This window comes from Rhinopithecus roxellana, chromosome 21, assembly GCF_007565055.1.
Source record: "Rhinopithecus roxellana isolate Shanxi Qingling chromosome 21, ASM756505v1, whole genome shotgun sequence".
Lineage (NCBI taxonomy): Eukaryota > Metazoa > Chordata > Mammalia > Primates > Cercopithecidae > Rhinopithecus > Rhinopithecus roxellana.
This window is the reverse complement of record NC_044569.1, coordinates 5,942,451-5,963,309: the sequence shown is the minus strand read 5'-3', so window position 1 is coordinate 5,963,309 and position 20,859 is coordinate 5,942,451. Positions and strand designations below refer to the sequence as shown.

At 43.0% G+C, this 20,859-nt stretch overlaps 1 protein-coding gene across 13 annotated transcripts in view; it reads right to left on the bottom strand.

Annotated features, from left to right (window-relative positions):
- Window positions 1-20,859, bottom strand: part of CEP192 (centrosomal protein 192) — a 192,651-nt gene that overhangs the window by 64,960 nt on the left and 106,832 nt on the right. For 12 of the 13 annotated variants that reach the window (XM_030925749.1, XM_030925754.1, XM_030925759.1 and 9 more), the window contains 8 exons: window positions 20,623-20,732; window positions 17,369-17,519; window positions 14,115-14,293; window positions 13,490-13,613; window positions 11,825-11,930; window positions 10,883-11,090; window positions 7,465-7,544; window positions 5,978-6,073 (listed from right to left, as the gene is read on the bottom strand). In XM_030925749.1, coding sequence (XP_030781609.1) covers window positions 5,978-6,073; window positions 7,465-7,544; window positions 10,883-11,090; window positions 11,825-11,930; window positions 13,490-13,613; window positions 14,115-14,293; window positions 17,369-17,519; window positions 20,623-20,732 — 1,054 coding nt within the window. The remainder of the gene's footprint in view (window positions 1-5,977; window positions 6,074-7,464; window positions 7,545-10,882; window positions 11,091-11,824; window positions 11,931-13,489; window positions 13,614-14,114; window positions 14,294-17,368; window positions 17,520-20,622; window positions 20,733-20,859) is intronic. The other variant, XM_030925757.1, reaches the window with a different exon arrangement.

Sequence of the window (20,859 nt, the reverse complement as noted above, 5' to 3'; positions counted from 1 at the left end):
ATTTCACAGCCATCTTAGAAGGTGTTAAGTGATACCTGATTTCTCGTTTTGATTGCATTTTGCTAATGACTAGGAATTCTAAGCATCTTCTTACATGTGTATTGATCACTTGTATGTTTTCTTTGGGGCATGTCTATTCAAATCCTCTGCTCATTTAAGAAATTGGGCTCTTTGTCTTTTTACTGGGTTGTAAGAGTTCTTCACATACTCTGGATACAAGTCCTTTGGCAAAAATAGCATTTGCAAATTTTTGTCCCTATTCTGTGTCTTTCACAGTCTTGACGGTTTTGTTTGAAGCACAAATGGTTTTGATTTTGATAATTAATCTATTTTCTCTTTTGTGGCTTGTGCTTTACGGGTGTCAAATCTAAGAAACCAATGCTTAGCCTAAGGTCAAGAAGATTTATTCCTATGTTGTCTCTTAGAGGTTTTATAGCTTTAGGTCTAATGTTTATGGTCTATGGTCGATTTTCAGTGAATCTCTGTATATGGTACTAGGTAAGTGCGATGGTTAATATTAGGTGTCAACTCAGGCCAGGAGCGGCGGCTCACGCCTGTAATCCCAGCACTTTGGGAGGCCAAGGCAGGCGGATCACACGGTCAGGAGATTGAAACCATCCTGGCTAACACGGTGAAACCCCATCTCTACTAAAAATACAAAAAATTAGCCGAGCGTGGTGGTGGGCGCCTGTAGTCCCAGCTACTTGGAGGCTGAGGCAGGAGAATCACTTGAACCCAGGAGGCGGAGTTTGCAGTGAGCCAATATTGAACCACTGCACTCCAGCCTGGGCAACAGAGCGAGACTCCATCTCAAAACAACAACAACAACAAAACCCCACAAATACTAGGTGTCAACTCAATTGGATTGAAGGAGGCCTAGATGGCTGCTAAAGCATTGTTTCTGGGTGTGTCTGTGAGGGTGTTGCCAGAGGAGACTGACATTTGAGTCTGCAAATTGAGAGAGGAACGCCCACCCTAATGTGGGTGAGCACATCCACTCAGCTGCCAGGAGGCTAGGAGGAGGCAGGTGGAAGAAAGCGAGATGACCTTGCTTGCTGAGTCTCTTGGCTTTCACTTTTATCCCGCGCTGGATGCTTCCTTCTGTCCCTCCTGTCCTTGGAAATCAGACTCCAAGTTCTTCAGCCTTGGTACGTGGTGTTTGGCCCGGAGCCCTCTGACACTCTGGCCACAGACTGAAGGCTGCACCGCTGGCTTCCCTCTTTTGAGGCTTTTAGACTCAGACTGAGCTGCTACTGGGCTTCTCTCTTCCCCAGCTTGCAGATGGCCTATCGTGTGACTTTGCCTTGTGATCGTGTGAGTCAATTCTCCCTAATAACCACCTTTTCTTTTTTTTTTTTTTTTGAGACGCAGTCTAGCTCTGTCGTCCAGGCTGGAGTGCAGTGGCGTGATCTCGGCTCACTGCAAGCTCTGCCTCCCGGGTTCCCGCCATTCTCCTGCCTCAGCCTCCCGAGTAGCGGGGACTACAGGCGCCCGCCACCACGCCCAGCTAATTTTTATATTTTTAGTAGAGATGGGGTTTCACCCTGTTAGCCAAGATGGTCTCGATCTCCTGACCTCATGATCCACCCACCTCAGCCTCCCAAAGTGCTGGGATTACAGGCGTGAGCCACCATGCCCAGCCAATAACCTCCCTTTCATATATACATATATCCTATTAGTTCTGTCCCTCTGGAGAACCCTAACACAGTAAGAGTCTACCCTCTTTTTTTTTTTGAGACGGAGTCTGGCTCTGTCGCCCAGGCTGGAGTGCAGTGGCGCCATCTCGGCTCACTGCAAGCTCCGCCTCCTGGGTTCACTCCATTCTCCTGCCTCAGCCTCCCAAGTAGCTGGGACTACAGGTGCCCGCCACCACGCCTGGCTAATTATTTGTATTTTTTAGTAGAGACAGGGTTTCACTGGGTTATCCAGGATGGTCTCAATCTCCTGACCTCGTGATCCACCCGCCTCGGCCTCCCAAAGTGCAGGAATTACAGGCACGAGCCACCGCGTCCGGCCAGTCTACCCAGATTCTTTTGCATGTGGCTATCCAGTTCTCCCAGGCACTATTTGTTGAAAAATATTCTTTCCCCATTGAACTGTCTTGGTGCCCTTATTTAAAAAAAAAAAAAAAAAAAAAATCAATTGACTATAAATATTAGGGTTTATTTTGGGACTCTCAATCCTATTCCATAGTTCTATGGTACTGTCAAAACCACACTGTTTTGTGTAATGTGGCTTTGTAGTAGGTTTTGAAAACACGAAGTGTAAAATCCTCCAACTTTGTTCTATTTCAAGATTGTCTGATTATTCTAGGTCTCTTGTATATCTATAGAGATTTCAGAATCAGCCTTTCAATTTTAAAACAAAACTCAGATGAATTTATTTTTAAGTTTTTTCTGTTTTATTTAACTAAATTTAGATTTTAATTACAACTGTGCACTAAATCTTAGAACGAACAAAGAACAAAGTGGGCTTAGATTTTGGTACAGTTTTTTGCAGGGCAGGGGACAAAGTTCTACAACAGTGTAAGGTGTACAAATTCTCAGGACAACTCATGAAGACCACTTTGGAAAACATATTTGAGGGTTCATGAAAGAGGCATTTAAAAATCTTTGATATTCAAGTCATTCTTTTTGTAACACATTTATTTACCTTTAATTCCTTAAAAATTTTTTGAACTTTTGATTAATCTCATTCTGCTAGATTCTCATGTGACAAATGCTTTTTATGTAAAACTGTCTTTTTCCTGCTGTGGTCAATTTTGCCAAAGGTTTGTCTATTATTATTATTTTTTCCAAAAAAAGCAGCTTTGGAGATGTTCATCTTCTCTCATTTCTTTGTTTTTAATTTCACTATATTTTGCTTTAGAACTTTTTTTTTCTTTCTTTGGATTTATTAGTTTCACCATTCTTCAACTGACTGCTTAGCTCATTAATTTCAATTTTTTACTTTTTAAAATAGATGCATGACACCTATATCTTTACCACTCTGGGCCTATTGTTGTTCCTTTTTTCTTTTCCAACTTTTATTTTAGATTCAGGGGGTACATGTGCAAGTCTGTTACCTGGGTATACTGCACAATGCTCAGGTACCCAACAGTTAATTTTTCAGCCCTTTTCTCCCTTCCAGTAGTCCCCACTTTCTATTGCTGTCATCTTTATGTCCATGAGTACCCAGTATTTAGCTCCAACTTATAAGTGAGAAAATGTGGCATTTGGTTTTCTATTCTTGTGTTAGTTCATTTAGGATAACTGCCTTCAGCTGTATCCATGTTGCTACAAAGGACATGATTTGATTCTATGGCCGCACAGTATTCCATGATATACATGTACCAATCCACCATTTCTTTATCCAGTCCACCGGTGATCAACAGTGGATTGATCCATATCTCTGATACTGTGAATGGTGCGGTGATGAATGTGCAAGTGCATGTATCTTTTTAGTAGAACAATTTGCTTTCTTTTTGGCATACATCCAGTAGTGGGATTGCTGGGTTAAATGGTAGTTCTCAGTTATTTGAGAAATCTCCAAACTGGTCTCCACGGTGGCTGAACTAATTTACATTCACACTGAATGTATAAGCATTCCCTTTTCTCTGCAGACTTGCTAGCATCTATTGTTTTTTGACTTTTTATTTTTTTGAAGGCAGGGTCTCACCCTGTCACACAGGCTGGAGTGCAGTGGTACCATCTTGGTTTACTACAACCTCTGCCTCCTGGGTTCAAGCAATCCTCCCACCTCAGCCTCCCAAGTAGGTAGGACTGGCACCATGCCCAGCTAATTTCTGTATCTTTGCAGAGACAGAGTTTCGCCATGTTGCCCAGGCTGCTGACTTTTTAATAACAGCCATACTGACGGCTGTGAGATGGTATCTCATTGTAGTTTTGCATTTCTTGATGATAAGTGATTGGAGCATTGTTTCATGTTTGTTGGCTGCTTGTATGTCTTCTTCTGAGAAGTGTCTGTTCATGTCTTCTGCTCATTTTTAATGGGGTGAATTGTTTGGGGCTTGTTCAATTGTTTTAAGTTCCGTATAGATTCCGGGTATCAGATGTTTGTCAGACGTACAGTTTGTGAATGTTTTCTCCTCTTCTGTAGGTTGTCTGTTACTCTGTGGATAGTTTCTTTTGCTGTGCAGACGCTCTTTAATTAGGTCCCATTTGTCAATTTTTGGTTTTTCTTAATTACAGCTGCTTTTGAGAATTTAGTCAAAAATTCTTTCCCAAGAACAAAGTCCAGAGTGGTGTTTCCTAAGTTTTCTTCTAGGATTCTTACAGTTTGAGGTCTTATGTTCAAATATTTAATCCACCTTGAGTCAATCTTTGTATGTGGTGAAAGGCAGGGGTCCAATTTCATTCCTTTCCATATGGTTAGCCAGCTATTCCAGCACTATTTATTGAATAGGGAGTCCTTTCCCCATTGCTTATTTTTGCTGATTTGTTGAAGATCAGATGGTTGTAGGTGTGTGGCTTTATTTCTGGGTTCTCTATTCTGTTCCACTGGTTTATATGTCTGTTTTTGTTTTGCTACCACGCTGTTATGGTTACTGTAGCCTTATAGTATAGTTTTTTTTATTTTTTTATATTTTTTTATTTTTTTGAGACGGAGTCTCGCTCTGTCGCCCAGGCTGGAGTGCAGTGGCCGGATCTCAGCTCACTGCAAGCTCCGCCTCCCGGGTTCACGCCATTCTCCTGCCTCAGCCTCCCGAGTAGCTGGGACTACAGGCGCCCGCCACCTTGCCCCGCTAGCTTTTTGTATTTTTTAGTAGAGACGGGGTTTCACCATGTTAGCCAGGATGGTCTCGATCTCCTGACCTCGTGATCCGCCTGTCTAGGCCTCCCAAAGTAGTCCTAAGCAAGAAGACTTAAAACTATAGTCAGGTAGCACGATGCTTTAAGTCAGGTAGCACGATGCCTCCAGATTTATTCTTCTTGCTTAGGACTGCTTTTGTTATTCAGGTTGTTTTTTTGGCTTTGTATGAATTTTAGCATAGTAGTTTCCAGTTTTGTAAAAAATAACGTTGGTAGTTTGATAGGAACAGCATTAACTATAGATTGCTTTGGGCCCAGCTTGGGTTTGGATTGGGACTGTGTTGAACATGTAGATCAATTTAGGGAGTACTGCTGTCTTAACAAGGTTAAGTCTTCTGATCGATTGACACGGGATGTCTTTCTTGTTGGGTTTCTTTTTGCAATACCTCCTCATACGTTGAACTCTACTTGAACAGTGTGTTTATCCCATTCTTCTGCTTTGCTTCTGTTGTGGTTTGGGAAACGAACTAAACTACACATGTAGAACTGTGTGTCTTTCCAAAAAAAGTGAGAAACCCTCTGAAAGCCTGTTATACAGACCCAGTCAAGTGTGTAGTTTGCAACAACTGCTACAGCTGCTTCAAGATTCTTTTATGGTCATTTCTGAGTTCACAGCTACATTCTATAACTTACTTTAAGTCTGAATGTCTAATAAATGAGGCAGTAAGCTTCAGCAATTAGAATGAAAAAGTATATTGCTGAGGCCAGGTGGGGGATTAGTGTTATTAGGAGACATTTGAAGGCTATAGGAATAAATTAACATTTAAGAGGGTCATAGTAGCTGGAAGGATGTGTCACCCATGAAGATACACTGCTGACTATGCCACAAACACTGAACTGTTTTTGAGTAATGGCAGGTTTTTCTGGCTACGGCTGATAGACAAAACTCTCATCTCCATCAGTGTAGTATGACTGTAAGCACTGGCAGTCTGTGGTCTTTACTGCTAAGTGCGCCACTTTGTTTAGCTGACTGCTTCTTGACACTAAGACTGTCTGCTACAGCGCATTGTGAGTGAGGCAGGCTCTTCTCTCGGATGCACACTCGCTCTGTGAGTAGCAATGCTCTGGGTGAAACAAGCTAAATGGGTGGAATCAAATGAGGCACTCCTGGACAATTTACATGATGTTCTTACTAACTGCCTATGGAAAAAAATATCGAAACCTACTTTTTGGATCCCATGGCTTTCCAGTAGACCAGAAATAGGAGAACATCTGAATGCTGCATAGGTGGCTCTAAAAACATCTCCACTTTCATCAACTCCCTGCAAAGCAATCATTTAAACAAATTAAAAACCATAAAGCCAATGGATCAATCCCACAGAGACACTATTACCTCCATGGCTGCTGAGAACACACCACCACACTTCGCAGCTGAAAAGGAGAACGCAAGGTATTCCCAAAATGGGAGTGCTACCTGACTGAGCTCTGCAGAAGGCCATCATGCTGACTCACATCACCAAAGGAGAGGTCACACGAGGCGACTTTTATCACTTCCCTGGCTATAGTGATCTTTATGGTGAGGCTCACAATGTCAAATAACTATCTTTTGCTCAAAGACTCTGAAGACCCTGTTGAAAGTGCATTTTAATAACTTATGCAACACCAGTTTTTAATTTGCATTTACTTATTTTTTTAAGACAGGGTAATACCTGCTCTGCTGCCTAGGCTGGTGTGCAGTGGCACAATCATGGCTCACTGCAGCCTCAACAGCCTGGGCTCAAGCGATCCTCCCACCTCAGCCTCCCAAGTAGTTTTTAATTTTTTCACAGTAGGTCCAGAAACTGTTTTTTGTACATATTTTGTTAGTATTATGGCTCAAAACTGTTACTATCACACAAAATATATGGCAGAGAGACCACAGCCCTGTTCTAAACACCACCAATGACAAACCCACTGAATTCAGGCAGTACCCTGGTACCACAGACAGTAGTCTACCACTCACTGGCAAAGAGCGCTCAGCTCCCTTTCCTGCACCGCTGGCTGGGAACATAGGACAGCACTCAGAACATGAGGGGAAAGCCATGCATGTGTACATACAATGCTCAGAAATACAGTTTTTACATATTTCTCAAAATAAAGTTATTTCAGATAAAATTAGGGCTAGGAGACAGCATTAAATGGAGCAAACATGTATTTCCACACATATTCTCTAATTTGACTCTCAAAACCACCTTGTGAAAAAGACTGGATATATATCATCCTCATCTAAAGAGAAAACCAACTAAATGAATTGGTGGAACAAATAACCAGCAAGGCCAGGTGCAGCAGCTCACACCTGTAATCCCAACACTTTGGGAGGCTGAGGTGGGAAGATCGCTTGAGGTCAGGAGTTCGAGACCAGACTGGGCAGTGAAGTCAGGCTCCATCTCTACAAAAAAACAAAAAGTTAGCTGGACATGGTGGTATACACCTGTGGTCCCAGCCACATGGGAAGCTGAGGCCGGAGGATCACTTGAGCCTGGGAGGTTGAGGCTACAGTGAGCAGTGTTCATACCACTGCACTCCAGCCTGGGTGACAGAGCAAGACTTTTGTCTCAGAAAACAAACAAGCAAATAACCAGCAATATCAACCTATGCTCATAGTCAGGTTTTAGAACGTCCTGGAAAAAGTTTAAACATTAAAACGATTATATCTGAGGCAGTCATGACTGACCTTGACATAAGGTGGAGCTAAAGATGACAGATGCCATTTCACGTCTGTGGTGCCATGATTCTCGAGTTCCAGACAGCTCTCTAAAAGGAACACATATATCATAACTCAAACTCAGAGAGACTGGAGAACAAGCAGATGACTGTGACAGGCCTTACTACCTCATACTGGGGTTAAAAAAACCCAATCATTAGATCCCTAAAGCAGTTCAACAAGAACCACAGTATTTTCTTAAAAAATCAGGTATGTCAGATATTCTGTTTTAGGTTTTTTTTTTTTTTTTTTTTTTTTTTTTTTTTTTTTTTTTTTTTTTTTTGAGGCGGAGTCTCGCTCTGTCGCCCAGACTGGAGTGCAGTGGCTCAATCTCCGCTCACTGCAAGCTCCGCCTCCCGGGTTCACGCCATTCTCCTGCCTCAGCCTCCTGAGTAGCTGGGACTACAGGCGCCCGCCACCTCGCCCGGCTAGTTTTTTTGTATTTTTAGTAGAGACGGGGTTTCACCATGTTAGCCAGGATGGTCTCGATCTCCTGACCTCGTGATCCGCCCGTCTCGGCCTCCCAAAGTGCTGGGATTACAGGCTTGAGCCACCGCGCCCGGCCTGTTTTAGGTTTTATTACAAGTATAATGCAAAGATACCGAGGGGCTTATGCAGAGGAGCAATAAGATGATTTACATTTTTAAAGCATTACAGACTGCTCTGTAGAAAAGATACTGCAAGGCACTGAAGTGGACGAGGAAGCCCAAGTCAGTCATGGCTGCAGCAGTTTGGCTGTGAGATGACGCACAGGGTGACTGCCTCCAGCAGCGGCAAAGGGGAGAAAAAGACGTGGGCATGTGTGGCCTCTACTCTGAAGACAGGCTTCACAGGACTTGCTGATGGACTGAGTGGGAAGAGGGAGGAAGAAGAGAACTCAGAAATAACATCTGATGAACAGATAGTGGTGCCACTTACTGACATGGTTGAGCCTGGAGGAGGTGTAGGGCTTCTCTTGGGCATATCACACCTGATGTGCCCGTGAGACGCCCACATGTGGGAGCCAAGCAGGCGCCGGGGTGTGATGCCTGGGCCCAAGCACATGGGAAGTCATGAGAGTCACAGGCCACAGGCCATCATCACACAGGAGAACACAGACAGAAAGAAAGGCACAGGCAGGCCGGGCCAGGACCCTGCCAGTCTTCAGAAATCGGGGAGAGGAGTCAACAAGGGATCTGAGCAGGAGCAGATGAGGCAGGAAAACTTGAGCCCCAGGGCACAGCAGCTGCACGGAGGAGTCCTCCAAAGTGGAGGAGCAGTCGACAGTGCTGGGAGGTCAAGTCAACCAAGACACAAAACAGACCCTGGATTTGGCACATGGAGCTCTTAAGTGACCTCCACAGGACGGGGTTCCGGGCATGAGGTGACGGCAGCCAAAGCCTACGGAAGTGAGGGCAGGGGGCTGCTGAGACGGGGGTAGCCACAAGGAAAGGGTGTGGGGGCCAAGGAAGATGCTTCTTAACCCGGTAATGGTGGAGTACACTGGGTGCTGGTGGAGAGGCATCAACAAGGAGGGAGAAGCTGATGGCTCTGGAGAGAGAGGGGACCACAGGAAGCCCCCCGAAAGGTGAGAAGGGACAGGCCCGGTTCCAGGCAGAGGGTTCATCTGTGATGGAAACAGAAGCCTTTCACCGAGTCTCAGGGCCTCTCTATTTTTCACGTGTGAGGCAAAGTCAAGGGTTAGGAAGAGTGACAGCAGGAGCAGGGGAGCAGGCAGAAGCTCCCAGAGGAAAGAAGAGCCCCCAGTTGCGGGGGGTGGCGGGAGCTGCAGGACACACACAGAGGAGCAGAGGCAGCAAAGCCTCATGTGGAGGGCACCAGGAACCCCCAGCAGGGCGGAGCAGCTCCCTCCAGCGTGGTTTCACTGCAAGGGTGGAGGCAGGAGGAGCTAGGCTCCTGGGACGAGCCAGGGTTGGGATCTTGCCAGGCAGGAACAGAGAGGGAGAGGAGCACCCCATAGTCACAGAAGCCTGGGAAACAGCAACTATAAGGACAGACTCAGGAGTCCAGGGAGTGTCAAGAGGAGAGGGGCATGGGCGGGATGGGAGAGAGCACAAAACAGGCAGGGCCCCCGGGCAGGGGGGTCTCAGGGAGGACAGAGAACTGCTGTGAGCCCTGGGTGAGTGAGCTGAAGAGATGGGTGACAGTCAGCAAGTGCCAGGCTCAGAGTGGGGAGCTCCAGAGCTGAACAACAAGGTCTAGGAGGAAGACCATGGAAGCAGGAGGCTGAGGCTGGGGGTAGACAACATCACTGGAGAGGCAAGGAGTTAGAGGGCCAGGCAAGAGATGCACCCATATCATTTCTAACAGGTCCCCCGACAACACTGCTCATTTAGCCTGAGCCAGCAGTGAGAGAGACAGGGACAAAAAGAAATGATCTCAGGACTCTCAAGGAATGTTAGCAATACAGAGTGCATAACGGACAACACACAGCATGCTAACTGCTGTACATATATCACTACCACTGAACACGAACGCTCCTCACGTCCCAATAAACCCATCCTAAGTTGAAATGAACGTAAGTGGAAAACGCATTTAATCCCCCTAACCTACCCAACTTCATAGCTTAGCCGAGCCTGCCTTAAACGTGCTGAGAACACTTACCTGAGCCCACAAATGGGCAAATCCTCTAACACAAAGTTCATTTTATAACAAGGGGTAGAATATCTCATGTCATTTACTGAAGACAGTGCACTGCAGAATACAGTATCCGCTGTTCACCCTTGTGATCGTGGCTGACTAGAAGCTGTGGCTCAGGGTTGCCGCCGCCCAGAATCACAAGAGGGTGCAGCACCGTGTGTTGCTACCCAGGGCAAGGTCAAAAATCAAAGTGCGATTTTCACTGAATGCACACTGGCTTTCACACCACTACTAGGTCAAAAAATGGTAAATCGAGCCACTGTAAGTCAGGGTCTGCCCATACAGGAATTACTAAATTTATCCTCGAAGACTTCTCTGGAAGGAGTTAATTCCAAAGGCCATTTTACAAATGGGGAAACTGAGCAAGTCTATTGGACCTGTCTGGAGCCTCAATGTCACGTGAGTAAGTGATGAAGCCAGGCTCCACCCACTGTCCTGTCTTCTTCATCTGCTAACTTATTAACAATTGTGGTCAAGGATCTTGTGAGAGTTGCACAGGAAAGATTCTGACCATCAAATAAAATCTAAGATTCCTGGAATACACACAGTTAGTAAATGCCAAGATTTCACATTTCAAGATTGTTCAGATCCCAAATCCAGCCCATCATTGAAATGATTGCTAGTGACTACTTTCCTCCTGAAGTAGGAGGAAATTTGTATTTATCACCAACTTATTATGGCTAAGAATTAAGCATTAGACTCAATATATCAGCAGACATTTGAATTACATGATTTTGTGATACAATACCTGAAGTTTCACCAGGTTCTGTTGTAGGAAAAGTAATACTCTTGTTTCTTATTTCAACTTTTGTGGAAGGCGGTTTTGTCATTGGTTTCACCAAATGACTGACTGAAGGCTCAGATACTGGGGAAAGAATTCCAAATGGTTTGGAGGTCAAACGAGTTAAAAGGTCCACTTGAGTTAAATCTTCTCGAATTTGAACTTTCACAATTTTCTGAAATGAGCCAAAGAAAGGGATAAGCTACAAAAAAACCTACCTATCATTTTAAACGAAACAATTCTATTTTTAAATCATGGTAGAGAAAAGAAATGCCAAACAAACGAAACATCAATAAATTTAGGAATTAAAGTTTATTTAGATCTCAAGGTAAATCTGTGACTCTATCTCCTCTCTCCCACTACCTTTGTTTTTAAAGCAAATTTCGAAAATTAGTAATCACTTCTAGGCTCCACTCTCCACACCCATTCCCCAAGATAACTGTTCTGATCACTATGGAAAAATTCTATACCAATGCTCTAACTAGTTGGCCTCAGAATGCAAATAATCATGCCTCGGTATCCATGGCAGATCAGTTCCAGGATCCCCTGAGGACGCTAAAATCCTCAATGCTCAAGTCCTGTATATAAAGTGACACAGTATTTGCACATAACCTACATACATCCTCCCATACACTTTAGTTCACCTCTAGGGTACTTATAATACCTAATACAGTGCAAATGCTATGCAAACATTTGTTATATTGTATTTATTTGTATTATTTTTCCCCCAAATAATTTCAATCTGTGGTTGAATAATTTCAATCCTTGGATGTGGAACCCACAAATATGAAGCGCCAAGTATACTTCCATTTGATTTCTGAAATTAAGTGCTAATAATGATTATGAAACTGAAGCTACAAACTAACAGAACTGTCACTCAAAGAAAAACCAAACCACTTTTAAAAGTACCTTCTGTCCAGCATCACAGTGTATATAGATCAAACCACTCCATGGGAACATTGACTGTTTTGTGGATAAGGAGGAATTAGGACTCACAAGAATTTGTAGTTTACTCCTTAAAAAAAAAAAAAGTAAGAAAAAATTTAAAAGCCTGCATTTCTACAGCAGTAATCATAGGAGTTATAAATACTGTCTACCAGCCAATGGCCATTTCCTCACTGCTCAGGAAGAGCAGAGAACAGAGCTCACTCCCATGTGGTTCCCATGAGGCTCCCACGCACACAGCCCACCTCCACCCGACTCAACGGCTAACAAGGAACTTGCCAGCATGAACCCATGACGCAAGGCAAAACTCATGTGAAAACAAACCATGACTTAGGAATATCATTTTAAAAGCAACTCACGGTAAAAATTTCTAGAGCAAAAGACCAAGACTACAAAAGCTCTGAGCCACGTGAGAATAAAGAAGAATGTAGGTGCACCATGGACAGAATGAAGCTGCTGCAGAGGAAACTGGAAAAAAGGGTGGGGGAGACGGAGAAGAAATGAAGAAAAAAATGTGTTTCTATATGACCCGGCTGCTCATATTTTCTGGGCTCAATATTCTCTTCAAGTGCCAGGGGATGCCAGAGAAGAGTTTAAAAGTGGACAATGGGATCAGACTTGTGATTTTTAAAGAAATCACTGACTGAAAAGCTCTTTCACTCAACATGTCAGAAATGACAGGGCAAGACTGTCTTCCCCTGACAAACACACGGGGCTATAGAAAAAGCAGCCTGTGAGGAACCTGCTCTACCATTAGCTGAAAGGGTGTGTGGCACACGAGAAACACTTGCTGCATGCCGAATTGACTGCTCTGGTCCCCACAACGTCTCTCTGGAGTATCCCTAACCATGCGTCAGCTCAAAGTCTCAGTCAAGTAAACTCGCCTAAAATTTCAGCATATCGTTTTGCAAAAACTAAATAAATTTCATGTTGTCTTTCTGCAAAGCTGCTAATCCTAGATAGAAAGGAACACGCAGACGTGGGCGTCATGCGCTGACCAGGTGAAGTCCCGAAACGCTGCAGAGCTGTGGCTTTCCCACCTATCGACAACCAGGCTGTGGACAGAGGGCAGGCAGCCGTGTGTAAACGGCTGGCCCCAAAAGACGTCCTTCTGTCCTAGAATATTCTACGTAGAAAACGGTCAGCAAGGTTACGGCTCATACATACGAAAAGTGAGTAAGCTTTGTCTGAAAAACATTCAGAAAAACCTAGCAGAACACATAACCCAAACCAAGATAAGAAGCGGCCGAAGTGTCTGGGCTCGGGACACACCGCGGCCCCTCATCCCATGTCTGGCTGCATTCCTTGCTTCGTCATTTTGTGGGCAGAGTCCTAAGCAGGAAATGCTCTGAAGTCTTCCACACCAGGGACTCTGTTCCACCTCAAATGTGTGTGTCCCTTTACCCTCTTGGGTGATAACATAACCAGCCGTGTGCAGATCTCTGCTCCACTAGTCCACCTGCCACTTGAGCTCACAGCTGACCTGCAGAACCATGCACGCGCTTTGTGCAGAGTCAGCACGGTGCAAAATTTAACTGGATAAACTACAATGACATATTATTTGACCTTTAGAAAGTCACCAAGCCAGCATCTAAGTAACACGCAGAGGAACACAGAAGTCAGACTTACTCTGGGGCGACACATCCATGCTGTGGTGTGACTGTGAGACAATGCGCTGGCCAGCACAGCTCAAATCTCAATAACCTCACCGAGTTATTCACAATCTGAAAACATTCAGTTTTTGCCATGTCACCTATTTGGTCAGATAAATAAAATGTTACTTACATTTAACAACAGTGAAAAAGACAAATGTTAACAACTAATAAACCAGCACCCTAAATAGATACATGAGTATGCTACTGCTTTCTCAACTGCACAATTACAGAAATTTCCAATCCTTGGTAGTAAACAAAAGGAAAAAGGAAACCTGGAAATCGTCACTGCTTGGTCTTAACCTGAGCACACACCTGCATAGCGGATTCACTCTACTCTGCACCAATGCTGTATCTCTGTGGGCAGGGGTGTGGCTCTGCCACTGGGGAACTGGGAGCCTCGCTGAGGAGTGTGGCCCTGGGACAAGGACTCTGCTCTAGGCAAGTCTGAGTGGGATCTCCAACAGTGGAAGCAGGACCTGGGCAAGGCACAGCTCAATGTGCAACAGCCCATGTGTGTCTTGGATGGGCCATGGGTACAAAGGGAGTACAGGCCCAGACGCCAGAACAGACCTCTGAGGTGTCACAGCTGACATACTCACAAGGAGAAGGAGCTACTAGAATCAAGTGCTCAGGTAGGACAGTCCACGGCTCTTCGGAGGCCGGCTGATTCGGAGGCGGGCGAACCGCCTGTGAGAGAAGAGGAGAACCTTGAGGACCTTTGACTGGTAAAACATCCAAAGAGACGTTGCCACCATGTCTCCCAGAAGCTCCCAAGTCGCTAAAAAATTATTTAAAAATGAAAAAGTTAGACAAGAAGAGACAGAGATAGAAGTTAAAAATGATAAAAGGCCAGATTGTATCACATATTTTTATATTAATTCTTCATAAATCTAAAAACATTAAGACAAAGTTAAAAGTGCATTATATATCAGGTATTTTTTAGCGAATAAAAATTATTCATATTGCGTATAGTTTACAGTGTGTATAGGCTGGGTGTGGTGGCTCATGCCTATAATCCCAGCACTTTGGGAGGCTGAGGCGGGAGGATCACTTGAGGCTAGGAGTTTGAGAACAGCCTAGGCAACATAGCAAGACACCACCTCTACAAAAAGATAAAAGAAAAATTAGCTGGGAGTGGTGGCAGGTGTCTGTACTCCCAGCTACCAGGAAGGCTGAGGCAGGAGAATTACTTGAGGCCAGGAGTCCAACCTGAGCTACACAGCAAAACCCTGCCTTTAAAAAAAATACATGAAGTATAGGGGTGACAGGGGTGGGTGGTTGCACTGGGACTTGCAGGAACAGTCAGCCAGTCTAGATCAGCAGCACTGGGCTCAGGGAGACAGCCGTGCAATGGAAAGATTAGTTAAAAAATAGGAGGATTAAGTAAAAATGTAAATATATTGAGGATAATGGGGCCAGGGTTCCCAGTACTAGAGAAAAGCGTATAAATGTGGAAAGGCACTGTGGTGTTAGACTAGAATTGGAAGCTTCAGAGGAAGCTTAGTTAACATATTTATAAACACAAGTAAATACAGAAGTGTATTTACTTTGTGTATTAGTCCACGTTTCCTGGGTTTGTCCACAGGGAGAGCCTAGAAGCAAGGGTACCTCAACAGCATGAGTACACCTAGTGCCCGCACCCTGGTTTCTAACACCATTCTCTACTCTCAGCTTCTGAGAGAAATGGTTATTCCGGGGGCGGGGCGGGGGGGGAGTGCAGGGAAAGTACAGGAAGAGCCTAAACATCCTGTTGTGCCAATGAGTAAGAAAGTGCTCAAAGAAGGACGGGGGACCCATCAACAGGATCGGAAGCCAGAATGCAACGCAGGACCAAATAACGACAGTGAAGGACCAGAATGCAACGCGGGGCCAAATCACCACAGTGAAGGACCAGAATGCAACGCGGGACCAAATCACCACAGTGAAGGACCAGAATGCAACGCGGGACCAAATCACCACAGTGAAGGACCCACACTGCGCCCACAAGCCCACTCCAGCATCAGTGACTCGTTACACAAAAGGGCCAAAAGCAAATCTCTTCCGCACAGGAAAAAGCCAGTTAATACATGTAGAAAGATGGATTAGAAATCACCCTTCGGTAACCATGATGAAGATAATTCAGGAAACACGCATCAACGGATGCTCACAGTTTGATAAGGAACAGATAATCATGATCTTTAAGGAACTCCCTCTAAGATATTCATCAGCTTTACAGTGGAGAAATCTGGCAGGCACCATTTTTAACTAAGTGATGAAAATAGTATTAGTGATAGGACAAATTAGCATTGTACACTGCCTGAGAAGATGCACTGAGAAAACAAACAGCGTCATTCCTGCCAAGTGTGAAAACGGAATCTGCAAACTGAAATTGCGGGATGTTTTACAAAGTAACTGGCCTGGACTCCAAAAAAACATCAAGGTCATTGGTAAGAAAGGGTTAGCAGGTGGCCTGCAATCTATTTTCTCATTTTTACCAAGGAATGTTCAATAAAAAAGAAAGGTGATTTGGTGAAATCTGCTGGTGATCTTGCTAGTGACAGATCTCCTAGCAAACACACCTAATGTCCTTATCTATGGAATGCTTTTTGCAAGATGTATCTGCTCTGTCTAGAATTATTTGTGGTAAAGAAATCTGAAGATTCTGATTTGATGGGATACAGTTATTTGAAAATTACCACAAAAGTTATATGATTATCAAAGTGCAAAATAGAACTCTCATGCTCAATACAGCTCCTCCTTTCGGGTAAGCCATGTAGCACACGCACAATTTAGAGACCTTGTGTCAAAACTGAACAAGAGCTCAAGTATTAATGCAGCCAAAAGGACCTAGGAAGTGCCAATGCCAGTCCCAGACTTCTCCAGGCTTCACCTAAAATTACTAGTAAGCTTAATTCTGGCTGAAGTCTTTGATTTCGTGGATCTGATACAATAATCAAACCCTCTGTATTATCTCAGTCAGGAAAGATAAGGAAAGACTAAGGAACTCTATTCTGAAAGAGAGTAAGCAGACTGCAGCATGTGATGTTAGATTACATTCTGGACCAGAGAGGAAGCGGCAAAGATGAAGGTTATTTTTTGTTGTTGTTTTGTCATTTAACTATAATATAAAGGGCATTATTGGAACAAACAATAACGTGTGGATGGAACCTGTGGACTAAATGATTGTAGTGTATTGCTATTAAATGTCCTAATTTGGATGAGTTTTCCAGGGCTATGTAGGAGACTGTTTTTTTTTGTTTTGTTTTTGAGACAGAGTCTTGCTCTGTCGCCCAGGCTGGAATGCAATGGCTTCATCTCGGTTCACTGCAAGCTCCGCCTCCCGGGTTCACACCATTCTCTTGCCTCAGCCTCCCCAGCAGCTGGGACTACAGGTGCCCACCGCCATGCCCAGCTAATTTTTTTTTTTGTATTTTTAGTAGAGACGGGGTTTCACTGTGTTAGCCAGGATGATCTCGATCTGACCTTGTGATCCGCCTGCCTTGGCCTCCCAAAGTGCTGGGATTACAGGCGTGAGCCACCAAGCCCGGCTGTAGGAGAGTGTTTTTAGGAAATTTAGGGCTAATTGGTTATCATGCCTGAAACTTACTCTTAGATGATTCAGAAAAATGTTCCATATAAATAGAGGATGATAAGGTAAAGGTGGTAAAACAACGTGAGTCTGAGTGCAGCATATATGGGAGTTCTCTGCACTATTTCTAAACTTTCCTGAAACTTTGAAATTATTTCAACTTAAATTTTAAAATAAAGGTGAAATAAAAATTTTGAGACAAAATAATAATAATAGTAAAGTACAGGAAAAAAGATCAGCTTTGCTACGAATCGAATCATCCTGAAGCCTGGCCATTTATTTTACCTTGTAGATTCCAAGCTAGCTTTGGAAGAAGGCTGAAGGAATTCTCTGCTAGAAATGCAATCTCTGAATTCTCCAATTACTGAAAGTATAATTTTACACATGCTTCCATAAAAGAGCTGAACATCATTAGGCCGTTGGGGAAGATCATATACTGAAATAGAAAATAATGTTTGAAATACATTAATGTTCACACAAGCACACCACAAAGTAACAGATACATTTGTATATTTACAGCTATAGAATATTAGTTTCCTGGGTTGGGGGAGGTGACATTCGGATTAGTAGTATACCTCCTGGCACAAAATTACAGTCAATTCAGCACCAGTGGCTGACAGCTCAGACTTGGAACCTGAATTTGAACTACCTTTGCCACTCATTTACTTTGTGACTTTTGGCAAGTTACTTAACCTCTCTGAACTTAGTTTCCTCAACTATAATATAGAGTAACGATCTGTATCAGGGGTTGTGAGCATTAAAATAAGAATGCTTTTGCAGATATATTCGGCAACAAACACTTATATGAAGCTTAATGTAGACATTGTTCTAATCCCTTTATATATATTAATTTAGTTAATTTTCAAAACAATTCTTTGAGATAGGTACTGTTACCCTTACTGCAAAGAGGGAGAATCTGAAGCGCAGATGTTAAGGGTCCATGATTTTTAAGTAGCAGTCTCACAGACATTCAATTTAAAGTAAATCTAGAAACCAGCACTACTAATATAATTAGATTAGTGAAATAGTATTCAAGATTAACATCTCTAGATTAGGCCACCCAAATTTGTATATACAAGAAATGTTAAATTAGATAGTCTTTGAGTATCATATATTTTGACGTGGAAATTTTAAAAGAACACAGTAACTATAAATTTAAATTTATAACTTAACCAAGACTCCTGACTGAAAAAGTTTAAATCAACTACAAAAATATGTGCCATAAATTACACATTTTGTAAAAGCAAGATTGTTACAAATCCTTGGAATAGTAACATGCTCAAGGAAATGTTACTGAAATTCATCACATAAAAGCCTCAAATGCAGTGTACTCACAGGTGATCTATGGTACAAACCAAGAAATAAAGTGAAACTGTTTTCTCCATTCATCTGGACAATAAGCATATAATTGCAAGGAATACAATATTCCTTGAGGTAAAATTCTGGTGTCCCAAAGACCTGGCCTGAGTCCCAGCTCAACCCCATCTTGGATGGGTGATCTTGACAGCTACTTGAGCTCTTGGTTGGCTGTGTCAACACAACTCTTAATACAATATGTGTACTTAATTTTTGGATATGCAGCTCTACCTGGAGCATTCGCCCTTATTCTGGTCTCATCTTCACCTTACCAACTCCTCCTTTTTCTTCAAGTATACCTCAAGAATCATCTCATTCTAAGTGAGGTGCCCTCCCAGATTTATAAACACAGCTCTCTCTATCACAGCACTTTTCACATCACACCTGAGTCATCTGTCTTCCCCTGAGTCTGTAAGCCCCTCACGGACAAGGACTGCATCCAGTACCTCTGCACCCAGTGTCCACAGACCTACTGGCACTCTGTCTTCTCGGGATGCATCCACCATTCAACAAGAGGACTATTGTCGTATGGGGCTATGCCACCTTCTGAACCACTGCAAACTCTGGCTGCCTACAGTCTTCACCACAGTCGCACCGTGTTACTAAGTGTTAGTGTTCCATCTCCATAGCACACTTCAGCTTATCTCGTATTTGGATCCTTCCTTTGAGGAAGAGGTGGGGCTGCAGTGGGACTGATGGGTCTTCAGTTTCCACTTCAAATCCAAGGTTTTTTTCCTTTGCTCTGGTCCCCTAGCACACTCCTAACAAGTCCATTTCAAGTCTTTTCGTCACTTTTAACTAACTCATCCTTGTCTTCCCTTTGAGCAGATGATCTAGACACCCACTTATTGAAAAGTTCACAAACTATTCAACATCACCCCACCAAGGCACAAATGTCCTTTTATCACTTCATATTTCAGAAGCAAAATATAATCCATCACGAAAAAAGTTGAAAATAAAAACAGGGAAAAGCTACCACCTGAAATTTACCACCAAAACTAGCCATTTATTATTTTGATGTGTATATGCCTGTAATTTTACTTATGTAAATATATGTAATAATTTTTAGCAAAATGAGATCTTACTACGCAAACTTCAAAAAGGTTTTGTGATAAATGAAGAGCTTTCCATGTCATTCAGAACAGATTCATATTATTGTTCTAATGGCTTCAAAATACTCTACTGTGGCCGGGTGCAGTGGCTCATGCCTGGAAAACCCAGCACTTTGGGAGGCCGAGGCGAGGGGATCAAGAAGTCAGGAAATCGAGACCATCCTGGCTAACGTGGTGAAACCCCGTCTCTACCAAAAAATACAAAATAATTAGCTGGAAGTGGTGGTGGACACCTGTAGTCCCAGCTACTTGGGAGGTTGAGGCAGGAGAATGGCGTGAACCCGGGAGGCAGGAGCTTGCAGTGAGCAGAGATCACGCCACTGCACTCCAGCCTGAAGGACAGAGCAAGACTCCGTCTCAAAAAAAAAAAAAAAAATTCTACTGCATAATTAAATGACTCCCTATTCTTGGGCATTAAGGTTACTTCTAGCTTCTTGCTATTATAAACAACACTATGGTGAAAATCTGTATACACATTTTTACACAGTCTGTATGTCTCAATATATTTATATTTTGTAGGAATAATAAATATTGTTAAATATTTGAAATGTTTAGTGTAAACAGGGCTAACCATCTAGGTTAGTGCAACCTTATTACTATCTATTTTGAAGATTTTTTGCCACCACTACATCTTCCATAAATCTTACAATAGGCACGATAGGACAGTAATCTCAAAATGAGTACGAGTTTGCAATCAAATCTAAGTAGCAATTAATTTGATTTAATAATGACCATTTTCTTCTTCCTGTTTACAAGGTTGCCTAGAGAATAAGTGCAGAAAGTATTAGTAACATGTAACATTTATACAGCAGCAAAGCTCTTTCATCGAATCCTTGTAACAACTCTGTATGGATGAAAAGCTAGATGTTGCTCCTCTTCCCATTTACAAGATAAGGAAACTGATATTCAATAATGTAATTTGTTCAAACTCATACAGCAGGGCTGTGGCTCAAACTCTGCCTGACACTGTATCTAAACTAACACTTTCTTCTTATATCACATCACTGGACCTAGATAATACTATAAATGACCCAAAAGATTTAATACATCAAGACACACCGAAATTCTTACCTTCAGTTACTAAGAGCTCATCTTGAAATGCTTCAACAAAATTAATGTTTTGAAACACACTGTGTTCTGGAAGTATCCCTTTTATCATCTCTGGTTTTTGTAACAGGGCCCTGGCATGAGAGATTTTTTTTTTTTTATTTAAAAGTGACATTATATATAAAATAACTTTAATTAGATTTTCACTAATGCATTTGGCAAATCCCACTACTACTGAAATATCAGTACACAGACCTTACA